Source organism: Eumetopias jubatus, unplaced genomic scaffold, assembly GCF_037043125.1.
Source record: "Eumetopias jubatus isolate StellerSeaLion01/CBP00866 unplaced genomic scaffold, mEumJub1_p1.0 scaffold_15, whole genome shotgun sequence".
NCBI classification, from domain to species: domain Eukaryota; kingdom Metazoa; phylum Chordata; class Mammalia; order Carnivora; family Otariidae; genus Eumetopias; species Eumetopias jubatus.
Genome location: NW_028274821.1, coordinates 77,365,738 through 77,382,319, shown reverse-complemented (window position 1 = coordinate 77,382,319; position 16,582 = coordinate 77,365,738). Strand labels below are relative to the sequence as shown.

General features: G+C 41.4%; 1 protein-coding gene across 3 annotated transcripts in view; it reads left to right on the top strand.

Moving 5' to 3' along the window:
* ASTN2 (astrotactin 2) overlaps positions 1 to 16,582 on the top strand; it is a 904,520-nt gene that overhangs the window by 747,930 nt on the left and 140,008 nt on the right. For all 3 annotated transcript variants that reach the window (XM_028107899.2, XM_028107897.2, XM_028107898.2), the window contains 2 exons: positions 9,326 to 9,459; positions 11,008 to 11,156. In XM_028107899.2, the coding sequence (XP_027963700.1) occupies positions 9,326 to 9,459; positions 11,008 to 11,156 (283 nt within the window). The remainder of the gene's footprint in view (positions 1 to 9,325; positions 9,460 to 11,007; positions 11,157 to 16,582) is intronic.

Genomic DNA, 16,582 nt, shown 5'->3' with positions numbered 1-16,582 from the left:
ATTTATTTTGAGAGAGTGAGAAAGAGAGAGAGAGCACATGAGAGGAGGGAGGGCCGGAGGGAGAAGCAGGTTCTTTGTTGAGCAGGGAGCCTGATGTGGGACTCGATCCTGGGACTCCAGGATCATGACCTGAGCTGAAGGCAGTCGCTTAACCAACTGAGCCACCCAGGCGCCCTTGCCAGTAAGAATTTTTAAAGGATCCCAAGCAATATATCTAGGATGGGAAGTTTTAAAAGGGATGGGGAAATTGTGGGCAGTTTTGAGAAAAAGTGAAATCCAGGACACAAATCAGAGGATTACCAGAACCAACAGTGCTGTGGAGTGTATGTACAAGTTGAAGATATTACAGGTGACAATAAGGCCCAGAGAGGGTAAATGACATACTGAAGTCACATAGCAGGGTAGTCAGAAGAGGTTAGAGTCCCTGGGATCCTGCTGTCTTAGACTTTTTTCGTGCTCTGTATCCTCCTGGGGACTTTTATTCACTCCTGTGGCTGCTATTACATTAAGCCACAGGGCATTGCTGACTTTTGACTTACACAAATGGAAATTACATATGGCATTTTCATTGGACTATTCCCATGGATAGAGTGAGAGATCACAATATATACACACAATAAAGGTGGAGGGAATCAAGGTGTAAATAACATTAAAAAACATGGGTTGTCTCCAGCAAAGTTTGTATTTGGAGGCTTTATATTTCAGAGCACAGGCTCTAGAGCTAGACTTTCTGGGTTCAAATCCTGACTGTGTCACTGACCAGCCCTATGGCCTTGGGCACAAATGTGAAATGGAACCTAATAATTCTACCTATCTCACAGGTTGTTGGGAAAATTAAATAAGCCAATATATCTAAAGCACTTAAAATTATTGTGAGGAGTAATACATGGAAAGTGTAATAGTGCTCGGCTTATAGTAAGCACTCAATAAATGTTAAGTACTACTACTGACATCCTCTAGTTAGTGAGAATATTGCTTGCTCATAATGGTCGTGACTAAGAGAATGGGCTTTAGGATCAAATGACCTGAGTTCAAGTTGTTCTACCACTTCATAGCTGATGACTTTGAATAGTCCATTGCATGCTTTGAGCCTCAGTTTCTTCATCTGTAAAATGGGGATGGTAACAGAATCTGCCTCATAAAGGTAACAATAAGATTAAATGAGATAACATGTATTAAAGTGCTTAGTACATTCTCAGTAAGTATTGTTATTATTAGGTTTTTTCCTGTCTAGCAGCATAGCGATTGGTGGCTTGAAGCCAGGTCCAAAGATAGGCAGCCTCATGTAGTGAATGTTATTGATATGAAAAACTTCGTTTATTTTCTGCCAGATGCTTGTGTTGTAAACTTGGACAGGTCTCTTCCCCTCTTTGGGCCTCTTAGTCCGCATAATTGTGAAGGTCAGTATCACTTTTCAGGGCTCTTCTAGATCTGATATACCAGGGATCTGTGACACTGAGTATGTGTGTACGCACGTCAGAGCCTTCTAGCTCCTGAGATACGTATGTAGTCTAAGGTTTCTAATTCCCTTTGGTGGGCTAGTCCCTTATTGCTACCTCCTCTAAGCAATCTTTGAGGATTGTTCAGAGATGAATTACCTGCTTTCCCAGTTATTTATTGCCATGTAATCCCAGAAATTGTTGGCTAAAAACAACAGTGATCATTTTATTGGTCTCTTTAATGGTTTTGGGGATTGAGCTTCATAGTTTTTACTTGGCTCTTTCATGTGGTTGCAATCGACTGGTGGCTATGGCTGGAGTTATCTCAAAGACTTCCATGCTCACATATCCAACAGATGACCCTGGCTGTTGGCTGGGGCCTCAGTTAGGTCTTTTGGCTGGAATACCTACATGTGGCCTCTCCATGTGGTCTGGGCTTCCTCACAGCATGGTGGTTGGGCTCCAAGAACAAGTACCCCCAGAGACATGATGGGGAAGCTGCCAGTTTCTTAAGGCTTGGGGTCAGAAATTTAAGCAGTAGTACTTTTTAAAAAAAAAAGATTTTATTTTTATTTATTTGACAGAGAGAGACACAGCAAGAGAGGGAACACAAGCAGGGGGAGTGAGAGGGGAGAAGCAAGCCTCCTGCCAAGCAGGGAGCCCGATGCAGGGCTTGATCCCAGGACCGTGGGATCATGACCTGAGCTGAAGGCAGACGCCCAACCATCTGAGCCACCCAGGCACCCCAAGCAGTAGTACTTCTTTTGGTTACAATTATAGAGCCTGGACCCAACGGGAGAGGACCTAGATCCCATTTCATGATGAAGGAAATGTCAGAGATATCTGGGGTCGTGTTTTAAAGTCACTATCCCTGCCTTCCTGCTCTGAGAATAAGAAGACTTAAGTCAACTAACGTGATTCACTTCTCTCCCCAAATGTGTTCTCACACAGGCTGCTTAAGTATGCAGTCATTGATTTCTAACAAGATGACCAGCTAATCTCATCAATTTCAGGGCACACCAACATTTTTGGTTCTATTCTCAAAGAATGGGGGCTCCAGTCCCTGGCCTTCCAACTCCTGTAACTACCAGGGAAATGAGTGCTTGGCATCTCCTGCAGCCACTACTAGGGAGTATGCTGATGACTGGATGGAAAGTGGCCCAGGTAGGGTCTATCCCAGAGGTCCAGGCTGAGCTAGAGACCATTAGTTCTGCCTCCACACAAGCACTGCCATGATGTCCTCTTTAATCCTTCCTATGTTCATCAATCCTAGTCACTTCTGACCAATCAAACGTGTGGCATGGGCTCAGGAATTAGTCTCCCTACAAAGCTAGAATGTCAACCAGGCCCATCTCTTTTCCTCCCATCTTTCTCTAGAGACCTAGGAGATTTTTATTTAGACCCAAGCACTCCCCTGGCAAAAAGCTATCAACCTACTCTCCTCCAAGCAGTAATTCTAAATGTCTTCAGAAGAGATTCTACCTCCATACCCCACCCCAATGTACCTTCAGTGACTTCATGGACATTTAGTCTTTTTATGGTGACCAATTGCATTTCTGTCATCTCTTTTGCTAGAAAAGAAAAACAATGGCAAGTGTATAAGTTTAATACCAGGCAGAGCATCCTATTACATATCTATGGAATTTAACATGTTTTTGGGACCCTACTGTGTATTGCTCCTTTGCTTAGAGCTGGGGGCACAGAGATTAGTCAAATATATCACCTTGGCCTGGAGGAGTTCACAGTATAATAAGCAAGAAGGACACATAAATAAACAAATCGCAAGGAAATATGAAATGGGCAAAAATTTAGTGGAGGTAGAGAAAAAATTTCTCAAGTGTGGCAGGGTCCTGGTGGACAGTTTTCTGGAATTCAGCAAGGAGAAAAAATGGGGAAAGGGCATTTTAGAACAAAGGCACAGCATAAGAGAAGGCTTGGCATGTGCCGGATCCTAGAGTGAGTACAGTGGGGAGAGCCTGGGAGAGGAGCCACGGGCTGAACAAAGGATTTTGAATGTCAGGTTAAGAAGCAGAGGCTTTAACCAGAAGGAGATGGGACTTTGGAGGAGTCGGAGGAAGAAGGTGGAATCAGTAGTGACGTTAGAGAAAGCTGGGAGAGGAGGTGCTGGAAGAGGTGACGTTGGAGCTCGAAGGCTGGTCCAGAGGCTAGGACAATGGCCTAGAGAAAAGGATTGAACATCCATAAGACCAATCTTAATGGTACCGTGGAGATAACAAAATCCATTAAGCTCTGAGTGAAGACTAAAGGGCATCTTTTTGGTCAGACAGACCAAAATCATCTCAATATAAAAAATAACAGACTTGGAATCAGCCTCCCCAGTTTGATTTTTAGTGTAAAAATAGAGTCATTGTAAGTATGGAGTATGGAATTTAATTCATGGGCTTAGTGACACTCTATATTGATGGTCCCAAGTATCTTAATCAAATACAGGAGTATTAAAGTTAAGATTCTGAAGACATTGTCAGAATTTTAGAGCTGGAAGAGCCCCTTTGGTATTCCCACAGCCTCCTGTGTGTATTACTTCATAGCATTTGAACCATAATTGTGGTTCATTGTGATTGTGTCTTCACCATTAAACCGTGAGTCCTTAGAAGTTAGCTACTACGTCTTGTTCATCTCATTTCTTAGCATCTAGACAGCAGATGGTATGCAGTAGGAAGATCAATGAATGTTCACTGAACTTCCTAAACCTTCAAAAATATATCTTCCGTGTCCTCATTTTAAGATGGAGAAATTAAGGCTTAAAGAGAGGAGTAACTCCGTAATTTAAACTAGGCAAGTTCAAGTAAGGAAGTAACCATCAGTCAGAAATGAATCCGAGTTTATTTTGATTGCTTAACATTTTTGTGGCTGTTTTCTCCTCCTGCCCAGTTTGGTTTGCTAGCTAATTAGCCAGAAGTTGGAAGCATTTCTTTGTTATGAAAACCAATGGTCATGCAAATGTCGTCCTTACCCTTGTTTAAGTACAGGATTGTTTCTTAATTCCCTTCACTGACTCCAAAGCCAGGAGTCAACAATGCCTCCAGTGTAAGGTTTCATTTTCCTCTGAGAACATACACGCACGAGTGCATGCGCGCGCGCGCACACACACACACACACACACACAGACACACACAGGCATACGCACTCGCGGACACGCACAAACCAGCACATCAGCACGTGATCCAAACAGAGCAGCTGAAAAGGATGTTTTGGATGAAATCTTGGCATTTATTGTTCCTGTGTGACCTGAGAAGGTCCAGGGTTCCAGGATTCAGATGGACTTCAGTTCAAGTTGCTACTCTTCCACGCTCACTTGTGAATGGGGATCAGACATCCATCTCAAAGGGTAATTTTAGGATTAAATGGAAGAATAGAATCATTTCATCACAAAGTTGCTCTCTCACCTTGGACCAGCCCACTAGCATTTCTGAGCCACTGTATCTGATCTGTCAAATGGATTAGATTAGATGATTTACAGAGTCCCTTGAAGCTGGAACATTCTATGATTCTCTTCCCCTGGGATCTAATTGGATTTGAGATGGGATGTTGCAAGGGCTGGAGACGTAAGGAAAGCGTGATCCTGCCCTGACACAATGCTGGATCCTGCTGCCTAGCCAGGGCTCCCTCTTTGATGTAGGCCTTTTATCAGGGTGTGTTTGAGCTCTCTCCAGGGTTTGCCTGGCCATTGCACCAGTCCCCATTCTGTTCCTCATGGTTTGGGAAAGAGCCAGTAGATGTGGAGACTCACAGGCAGGATTTCTTCCCAAGAGCAGCTTGGATGGTGAAACTCACAAAGTCCAGAGAGATTTCCTGTTTTGTTTTCCACAAGCTCAAGCGACTATTGATTACAAAACACACACTCACACAAAAACAAAAACACATACACAAACAAAACAGGATGTTCCCTCTCCTCTCATTGCTAGAGTCAAAGCAGTCTCTTACCATCTGGGTCACTTTCACCCATGGCCCTGGATTTCACCAATATAGTATTAAGCCCTTAGTGCTGGCTAGAGATGTTACAGAATCTTAAGCCGTGAGACATTTTGCACATTAATTTTAGTAAAGGGGAACCTGCAAAGGAAGGGAGAGGAAGATCCATCAGTCAGCATGACCTCATGCGATCCCATTTGGTTCCTGTCCTCATGAGACTCCCCCCACCCGGTGCTGAATAACGGACGTTTGTTTCCAACATAGGTCCTGACTTGTAGTAGGAATAGTGCTGTTACTGTTGTGCTAGACTCTGGCCTACATACTTTATATGCAAACACTGAGAGCGATGCACTTAAAAAAAAAATTCTTATTCACTTGAAATCTGATTTTAACTAGGCATCCTGTATTTTGATTTACTGAATCTGGCAACCTTACTTGGGGTCTACCCCACTGCCCCACATGGTTAAAGAGAAAAGGCCTGTGCTTGTTAGTCACAGAGATCTGGGTTGGGATTCTGCTTCCACTGTTTAGATTGCTGTGCGATTTGGGGAAAATCGCTTCACTGCACTAATTCCTAGTTCTTTCACCTGTAAATGAATATAATGATATCTGTATCTCAGTACCGTTATGAGAATTACATTTTTTAATGCCCTTAAAACACCTACACTGTGTAACAGGTGCTTCATGAACACTAGCTTTTATTATAATTCTTTTTTAAATTTCTTTAGTCAGTAAACTTAATTCAGGAGAAATTAGATCATTTGTTCATTCCCTAGCAGAGAATATGGGTGAAAATATTCAGCAGGAGTATTGGAGCCTCCTCATGAGAGGCGCTGAGAGAAATGTGGTGGAGGCTCACACGATAGCATTCTTTTTTGTTTGTTTGTTTGTTTTCCTCTAAAAAGCTTTATTGTTTCCATTTGGCCCACGGTTTGGGAAAGGGATCTGGCGTGGTTAAAAAGCTGCCTAGTAGCTTCAGGGAGAGGCGTAGGCAGAAGCTCCTATACCAGGGGGATGCCAGGGAGGGTCCTTAAAGGCTGCTGGGCTCCAGAGGCTTCTAGTTGTGCTTGAGGGTGAGCCTTTCAAAGAGATACTAACCCAGTCCAGCTGGGCTGGGGGGCGAGGGGGTGGGCAGCCACATGACAAGGTGAGTCAGGTGGTCGCCATCTTCTTGATAAGTTTCACCTCCTCATCTAGGAAGTGGTTCTCCCGGAAGTCACAGAGCTGGGGGCCTGCTTGGGCAGAACCCAGAGCATGCAGCTCCAAAAGGGCCTGGTTCAGGTTCTTCTCCAGAACCATGGTTCTAGAGTTTTACTCCACCCATCTTGGGAAGGCTTTGGAATGTTTTGGAGGAGGGCATGGCTGCCAGTCTGGTTTTGCTTCTTCAAGAGATGTTCAGTGCCTTTGTGTTTCTCCTCAACTAGCAGAAGTGGCCTACACCCTCCAGAGCCACATTGTCGAGGTGGAAAGAGAAGCCCAGAGAGAGGTAGGTGTAGGAGGCCCACAGATGCACATTGACAAGGTGGTTAATGGCAGCCTCCACGTTGATGGAGTTAACTGACAAATCTAGAAACTCTTGTTTGGCAATGAGCTAAGCTCAAAATACAACGTTGGCTGGTCCCAGAGACGGGGTGGCTGAGCAGATGGTTCTGAAGGTCGTGACTGGAAGAGGTTGGAGGGTAGTCAGAAGCTGGAAGGAGGGGTATCCCTGGGTCTGTTCTGTCTAAACACTATTGAAGCAAGAGACAGATCTGCAGGATGGCTGGGTGCATTGCTATAATAGCGTTCTTGATACACACCTCCCCCTAGATCTGTGCTTTGGGTAGCTAAGGATGTACACCCCAGACCCTCTTTACACAAACATATTACACCTGAGTCTTGACCATGCATGATGGAAAAAGTGACACCTGGATAACCAGGTGTCCTTGGTTATAGGCAGTACAAAACTTTCATTTAAAAAGTACACAGAGGGGCGCCTGGGTGGCTCAGTTGGTTAGGCAACTGCCTTCGGCTCAGGTCATGATCCTGGAGTCCCTGGATCGAGTCCCGCATTGGGCGCCCTGCTCAGCGAGGAGCCTGCTTCTCCCTCTAACCCTCCCCCCTCTCATGTACTCTCTCTCTCTCTCTCTCTCATTCTCGCTCTCTCAAATAAACAGATCTTTAAAAAAAATTAAAAAGTACACAGAAAGTAACATAAAAAGAAAGGACATAGGATCTGTTACCTGGTAAAGGGGTAAGAGATCAATATTCTCTGAAGTCCCTAAGTTTAAAAAAGAGCTGTCAAACATTCTGAATCCCCAGTGCATTGGAACATCAGTGTAAATGGAGTGACTAAAGCTTGAAGCACACCTGAACCTGAGCATGAGCCTAATGATGTTTTTCAGTGTCCATTTATTGATTCAGTAAGTATTGACTGGATATCTGTGCCCGGTCCTGTGAGAATACTTGGTTGAATAAGGCATGGCCTATACCCTTGGTGTGAGCAGAATCTGTGGATGAGATAGGCAAGGAATGGGACAGTAGGTGTGGTCTAGTGTGTTATGGTGTCCAGGAGAGGAGCATGATTCGAGGCTTAAGAAACTCAAGATGTGGGATTCCCGGAGCAAAGGAATGTTTAAGACAGGAAGAGTGAATTGGAGTATAAGGAAGGGGGGCAGGGAATATTCCAGCAGGGAGAAAAGATTAAAAAAAAAAAACAATGAGACACATTGCAATTATATAGAATGTTGTTTTTTTGTTTTGTTTCTGATGGGATGGGGTAGCTGGGTGATGGGTATTAAGGAGGGCACGTGTTGTGATGAGCACTGGGTGTTATATGCAACTGATGAATCATTGAACACTACATCAAAAACTAATGATGTACTATACAGTGGGTAACTGAACATAAAAAAAACAATTATATAGAATGTTAATCATCATTTAGAGCAAGGGTCAGCAAACTGTGGACCTAGACCAAACTTAGCCTGCTTCCTGTCTTTGTAAATAAAGTTTTATCAGAACACAATCATGCCCATTCATTTCTAGTATTATCTATGTCGCTTTCATGCTACAAAGGCAGAGCTAAGTAATTGTGGCAGAGGCTACCTGGCCACAAAGCCAAAATTATTTGCTATGTGGCCCTTTACAGAAGCAATTTATTGTCTCCTAATTTAGAGCACTTTCCAGAAGCAGGGATTTACTATTGGTGGGAATGTTAGTGGTTGCATGAGGGTGGATGGTAGCATACAAGGAAAAATCAGAGGAGTGGTGACCAATGATACTGTGGAAATGGTCAGGAGCTCGAGTAAAGAGCTTCGACTTTATCCTGAGAGCTATGGGGAGCCTCTGAAGGTTTCTACGCAGGGGCGTAAGATGGTCAGACTTCTGCCAGAAGCAGCATAGCAACAAGTGATAACTACACTTGCTGTGGTAGGCGCCGAGTAGTGTATGGAATCGTTGAATCCTTACGTTGTACACTTGAGACTACTATAACGCTGTTAATTATACTTCAATTAAAAAAGAGTTTGGGGGAGGGTTTGGAGCCACACTGTTTTCATCAGATCCCAGCTCCATCACTTACTGGTTGTGAGCCTCAGGCAAGTTACCTCCATGTGCCTCACTTTTCCAATTGGTAGAATGGGAAATGACGATAATAATAATTATAATATCTACTGCATGGGGTGAAGAAGATTAAATAAGTTAATTCAGGTAGAGTACGAGGCCCCAGAGGAGGTTCTCGGTCATTGCTGTTACTGCCGTCCTGCGTCAGTGATCATTCTGCCTGCTGGGGAGAGAATGGCTCAGAATGGGAGAACCTGGTGGCAGAGTGCTAGATGTTTGGGCAAGAGATGGTGTCCTGTGCCTAGGTGGATTGCTATGAAGCGTGGGTCAGCTACTGTCGTGGTCACTGGGACCTTCACTCTCAATCTCTCCACCATGGTCATCATCATCTCTTCTGCCCTTCTTTATTCCAGGCCTTCAAGAGTGCACTGATGAGCTCCTACTGGTGCTCAGGGAAAGGGGACGTGATCGATGACTGGTGCAGATGTGACCTCAGCGCCTTTGATACCAGTGGGCTCCCCAACTGCAGCCCCCTCCCACAGCCAGTGTACGTATGTATGGTCCTTCTTCCTTTGCCCACCCCTTTTCATGGACTCACAGTTCTGTCCTGCGGGCCCAGGCCATGGCTTGCTTCTGTTCCCAGAGTGTGTCACCAGATCTCTGACGTCTCTGGAACCTGCCTCCTTTGAGAAAACAGGGAATTTTGGCAGAAACTGTGTATGGAATCGTTGGTTTAGACACCAGCTTTTTTAAATGATGCTCTGGGTTTATCTTCCTCACTCATCTGCTCAGGAGAGGTTTACTGGGCACTGACTACTGTTGGAAATTGGGACCACTGAGATAAAGAGAGCATAAAACCTTTTCAAAGAAACATCGTTTCATTCATTCATTCAACAAATAATTTTTGATCACCTGCTATGTGTTAGACACTGGGGGATTCATCAGTGAACAAGATAGTCTGTGCACTTGGGGAGCTGACCGTTTAGTGAGGGGACAGCTATCAGAGCAAAACAGGAAAATATGATGCAGTTAAAAAAGTTAATAAAAATATGAAAGAAAAACGAAGAGGTGCTAGGAGAGAGAAGAATGGGGGTTGGTGTGTTCGTTGGAGGGGAAGGAATTAGGGAAGCCTCTCTGAAAAGACCTGAATGGGAGTAGTTTTCCAGATGACAAATGGCAACAGTCATGGTTCAGGCAAAAGGAAGAGCATGTGTGAAAGCCCTGATGTGGGAAATTGACCATTCGAGGAAGTTAAAGGAGATCGTCTTGACTGATGGAGCGGGATTAAGACAGTGCTGTGAGGAGCATAGGGGAGTGGGGCAGGGGCCAATGTGGGGGAACCAGAGTCCCTTAACACCCCTCTGTGTGTGTTGGGGAGATTATACTGTAAGATAGTTCTTGAAGAGGTATGGTATTGTGTAGTGGAAAGAGAGAAGGAATCTGGGCTGGGGACAAGCAAAGTTACTACCATCACGGTTCTGTCCCCAACTTGCTGGGTGATTTTTTGCAAATTATTTTCCTTTTCTGGGCCTTACTTCCCAATCTGTGAAATGAGGTGATTGCACTTCCCAGCCACTAAGGACCTTTCCAGTTCTAACCTTCAATCATTCTACTATGTCTTACCTTGTAAAAGGATTTTCTGGGACTCCTGCCCTCTCTGAGGGAGTATTGATTTAAGGATATTAAAGAGTTGACTGATCTATTGGATTGGAGAGAATGGCAAGAAGGTTGAGGCTACTGTGTTTGAAGGCATTGTCAATTTAATTGACGATGAAGCATCGCTGGAAATATGGTTTAGACAAATGGAAAGCTAATCAATTTTCTGTGAGCATGTATTGTGTGCTTGGATTAATTTACTGGCTCCCACATTAATCCTGAAATGTAGCTGTTCTTAACTCTGTTTTATGGACAATGAAGTGGAGGCTGAAAGAGGTATAATGAATTGCCAGAGTCCATACAAAGGCTTGTTGGTGGATTGAAAAGGGATTTGAGCCCAGCCTGAATCCTGTGCTTTTAATCTTGAGACCTTCAGACTCTTTGAGGGCCCAAACAATACTGCTGGAGAACAACCAATCTTCCCTGTCACCCTTTTTAGGCTTCGTCTGTCCCCAACAGTAGAGCCCTCCAGCACAGTGGTCTCCTTGGAGTGGGTGGATGTTCAGCCAGCTATTGGGACCAAGGTCTCCGACTATATTCTGCAGCACAAGAAAGTGGATGAATACACAGATACGGACCTCTACACAGGTAAGTAGAAAGACCATGACTTCCCATTTTGTTGGGATAATGTGACAGAGGAGAGAAATGGATTTTCTAAATGCCTTTGGAGACTTCCTGTCATCTGACATGGGAAGGCATTTGAGGTTTTGTTGTTTAGTGATTGTCACCTGGTGCCCATGCCTGTGGGGTTTTGTTTTGTTTTTCATATGATTTTCAGTAGGGAATGATAGTAAATTGTAGCTGAAAGAATTTTTGATTCTCTGAGTTCAGTCCTCAAAGTCCTCTATCAAAGGGTTAGTTAATTCAGAAGAGAATTTAACCTTTTCTGCTTGGAAAGGCCTACAGGTCACATGTTTGAATACCTGAGTCTGAAATATATTCTCTCTGGGACTGAAATCAAGAAACTCAAGGAATTGCCTTTTCTAGTGAAACATATTATTTCTAGTGAGATAGTTTTGTATTCAGTGCTGAGGAAGAGGGAACTGGAAATGATTCAGGCACACAGAAGAAGATGATAAAAAGGACTCCTAAGAATGCTGCACTTGGTTGTAACTCCTGAGTGCTCTGAGTTCTGGATGTCTGACATAGCCGAGAAGCTGTGCTGCCCTGGAGCTGGGCTCTGTGGGGGCTGGTGTTGCTCTCAGGCAGGCCAGGAGTCTGGGTCTGTGGTAGTCAGCCTGGTGCTGGGACCAAGTGGAGCCTGGGCCACGGGGACCAGGAACTGGCAGGCGCCAGGATGGGTTGGGAGCCTGAGTTCATGGGAGCCCGGTGCCATGGAAGCTTCCGGGGCCTTGATAGCTGGTGGCCCTAGCCAGGGGCCTGGGGTCCTAAGAGTCTGCTGGGAGCCACCTCCATCCAAGGGAGTCAGCCCCATGCTGGAACAGGGTAGCTACGGGGTTTCTAGTGAAGTCAGGCCCACACTTCTCTCTCCCTCCACAGGGAGGATTACGATAGTGGATCTGTCTTTCCTAACCTGCTTGATACAGCTTTTCCTATTTTTGTGCTTCACCCAGGTGCTATAATCCCTTACCTAGAAACCTTAGTTCTGTGGAGGTATTTTTCTGCATGGATAGTTGTTGAAATTTATTTTGGGGGGATCAGGGGGCGAAGGAACAAATGCCGATATTTTTCTAACTTCACTCTACAAATGATTACCAGCCTCATTTTACAGATCAAGTAAGTGAGTCCCAAAGAGGGTATGTGACTTTCCCAAATTCCTACAACCAGTACCTCGTGGAGCCAGGCTTTACAATCAGGTCTGACTCCCAGCACAGTACTCATTCTTTATGTAACATCATACTTAATGATGAGAGACTGCTCATTTGCTGAGAGATTTTTTTTTTTGTTTTAATTAGAAATGGGTGTTGAATTTTCTATTGAAGTGATCATGTAATTTATGTTTCTTAGTTTAATATGATAAATTACATTAAAAATATGATAAATTACATTGGTCGATTTTCAAATGATAAAAAAAAGCCTCACATTTCCAGAATAAATGAATTCCACATGGTCATGATGCATTATCTTTCTTTTTTAATACATTGTTGGATTTGATGTGTTAAAATTTCATATAGAATTTTTGCATCTATGTGGGAGATTCTGATCTATAGTTTTCTTGTAATACTTTCATCTGTTTTTGTTATCAGGGTCAATGCTGGCCACACAAAATAAATTGCAAAACATTTCCCCCCTTTTCTGTTTTCTAAAAGAGTTTGGGTAGAATTAGTAATATTTCTTCTTTAAGTATTTGGTAGACTTCACCAGTAAAATAATCTGGGCTTGGAGCTTTCCCAAGAAGGTTTTAACTATCAATTTAATTGTCTGATTAGATATAGGGTTATTCAAGTTACAGCTTGTATGTTTCAAGGAATTTGCCAATTTCATATAAGTTACAAAATTTACTGTCAAGAGGTTGTTGGTAACATTCTATAATTCTAATATCTATGGAAACTACAGTGGTATCATGGTCTCATTCTTGATTTTAGTAGTTTACCTTATCTTTTTTTTTTTTTTCTGATTGATGTGGCTTGGAGGTTATGTAACTTATTTACCTCTCAAACCAATCAACTTTCGTTTCATCAGTTTTCACTATTGTTTTCTGTTTCACTGAGTTCTGTTGGGATCTTTATTTCTTTTCTTTGCCTGACTTTGAATTTAGTTTGCTCCTCTTTTTTCTGGATTTTTAAGGTAGTAGCTGAGGTTATTGATTTGAGATTTTTCTTGTAATATAAGTATTCCCCCCCAACTACTGCTTTAGTGGCTTACCAATATTTGATAAGTTAAGTTTTCATTTTCATTCAGGTCAAAATGTGTTCCAATTTCCCTTTTGTTTTCTTCTTTGATTTATGGGTTCTTTACTGTTACTTATTTAATGTTACTCATTTTCCAATATTTGGGAATTTTACAGACATCTTTTTGTTTTTGGATTTTAGTTTGATTTCACTATTTCAAAGAACATAATCTTTATGACTTTAATCACTTTAAATCTATTGAGATTGGTTTTATGGCCCCGAATCTGGCCTGTCCATTTTAAGAGAATGTGTATCCTTCTATTTGTGGATGGGATATTAAAATAAATGCCAACCAGATCAAATTGGTTAGTTATGTTTTTCAAATCTTCTAAATCCTTTCTGATTTTCTGTTTTGTTATATCAATACTTGAGAGAGTGGTATTGAAACCTCTGACAATAATTGCAAATTTATCTGTTTCTTCCTATAGTTCTATCAGTTTTTACTCCATGTATTTTGAAGCTCTGTTATTAAGGGCACAAACATTTAGAATCACTAGATCCCCTTGATGAATTGATCCCTTTATTACTGTGAAACTCTTGTCTATATTCTTGTTATATTTTTTGCTCTAAAATCTACTTTGTTATTGATACAACTACTCCAGCTTTCTTCTGATTAGTGTTCGATTGCTCTAACGTTTTCCATTCTTTTACTTTTATATTATTTGTGTCTTTATATTTAAAATGTATTTCTTGTAGGCAACATATATGTAGATCTTTTCAATTCTTTTTTTTAAATCCTGTCTGATATTGTTACCTTTAACTTGTAGTATTTAAACTATTCATATTTAATGTGTTATTTTTGTGGTCAAGTTTATCATCTTGCTACTTGTTTTCTATTGTCCCATCTTTCTTTTTTCCCTTTTCTTCTCTTTTTCTATCTTTTTTTTTTTTTTGGATTGGGTGTTTTTATGATTCCATTTTATCTCCTTTGTTGACTTATTAACTCTAAATATTTTTATTTTATTTTATTTTAATGGTTGGTTTAGTGTTTACATATGTATATTCAAGTTTTCACGGTATACCTTTAAAGCTATTATACCACTTTATAGTATGGGAATCTTATAATAGTATACTTTTATTTCTACCCTTCTAGCCTTTATTGTCATATATTGCACATATATATGTTTCATAATTAAATGTTATTGTTTTTCCCTAAATAATAAATTATATTTTAAAGATCTTTAATAAGAAAAATAATTTCTTTAAAGATTTTTATTATTTGACAGAGAGAGATACAGTGAGAGAGGGAACACAAGCAAGGGAAGTGGGAGAGGGAGAAACAGGCTTCCCGCGGAACAGGGAGCCCGATCGCGGCTCGATCCCAGGACCCTGGAATCATGACCTGAGCTGAAGGCAGACACTTAATGATTGAGCCACCTAGGCACCCCGAAAAATAATTTTATTTTTTAAGAAAAATAATTTTATATATTTACTCATGTAGTGACCACTTTTGCTGCTCATCACTCCTTCACATACATATTTTCATCTGATTTAATTGTCCTTCTGTCTGAAGGATGTCTTTTTCTATTCCTTATATTTCAGATCTGTTAGTGATTGATTCTTTCAGCTTTTGCTTTTAGAAGTTATTGCTGGGTATAGAATTCTAGATTGACAGATTTTTCTTTTAGTAATTTAAAAGTGTTGCTCCTCTGTCTTGCTTGCATTGTTTGCCTTGAGAAATCTGCTTTTATTCCTATCTTTGTTCCCCTGTACATACATACCATTTTTGTCCTGTGGCTCTTTCTAAGATCTTCTCTTTAATACCAGTTTTGAGCAATTGTATTATTTTCTTGTACTTGAGGTTCATTGAGTTTCTTGGATGTGTGGGTTTATAGTTCTATCATATTTGGAAATTTGGGGGCCATTATTTTTTAAAATATATATATTTTTCTTTCTGACCATCTTTCTTCTTCTTCCGTGATTCCAATTACATGTATTTTTGGCCATGTGTATTGATTCTTTTTATTTTTTAAAATTATTTCTTCTTTCTTTGTTTCATTTTGGATAGTTTCTAGCACTAGGTCTTCAATAACTTCTGCAAAGTCTAACCTGTTGTTAACCCCATCTGGTGAATTTTTCATCTCAGACATTATAATTTTCTCAGTTTGGGTCTTGTTAATATATCACATACCTTAACGTTTTTGACATATGGAATAGAGTTAGAAGTGTTTTAATGTCTTTATATGCTAATTCTAACGTCTGGGTCAATTTAAATGGATTAGCTTCTCTCCTCATTATGGGTTGCATTTTCCTGCTTCTTTGCATGCCAGGTAATTTTTGACCAAATGCCAGACATTTTAATTTTTTCCTTGTTAGGTGCTGGGTATTTTTGTATTCCTATGAATATTTTTGAACGCTGTTCTGGGACACAGTTAAGTTACTTGGAAATAGTTTTATTCTTTTGGGTCTCACTTTTAAGATTTGTTAGGTGGAGCCAGAGTAGTGTTTAGTCTAGGGCTAATTATTTCCCACTACTAAGGCAAAACCCTTCTAAGAGCTCCACACAATGGCCCATGAATTATGAGATTTTCCAGTATGGCTGGTAGGAACAGGCACTATTTTTGGCCCCTATATGAGCACTTGGCACTGTTTCATCTAATCCTTGTGAGTTAATAGTTTCCTCACATACATTCATCAATCTGTACTGTGCTGAATATTGAAACAGGGCCCTCCACAGATCTCTTCAATTTTCTCTCTGGGTAGCTCTCTCCTCTTCATTCCTCTATCCCTATAGTCATTGTGGTCTCTCCGGACTGAGAACTGTTGTCTTCCCGGTGTAGGGAATTTTACATGAGTAAATATATGTCCCTCTCTCTGCACCGTTACCTGGAAACCCTTTAAAGGCAATAATCTGAGGAAATTTTAGGACTCACATAATTTGTTTTCCATCTTTCAGGATCTCTGTCCTTTGTTGCCTGAGTTCCAGTTTGAACATTCTTTTTAATTCTCTTCTCTTTTCCTTTTTAAATTTCTTTGTTTCAGGCAGTTGGAGAAATTAATCTAGTCCCTGTTTCTCCATCTAATCCAGAAACAGAAATCCATGATTGTTCTTCTTGATTTTCCAGGAACCAGAGCTCTAAGAGTTCCTTTTTTTTTTTTTTCCCTTAAATAGAGATGAAACTTACTTATTTTTAGGTGATGGACTGGGGTCACCCCATACAG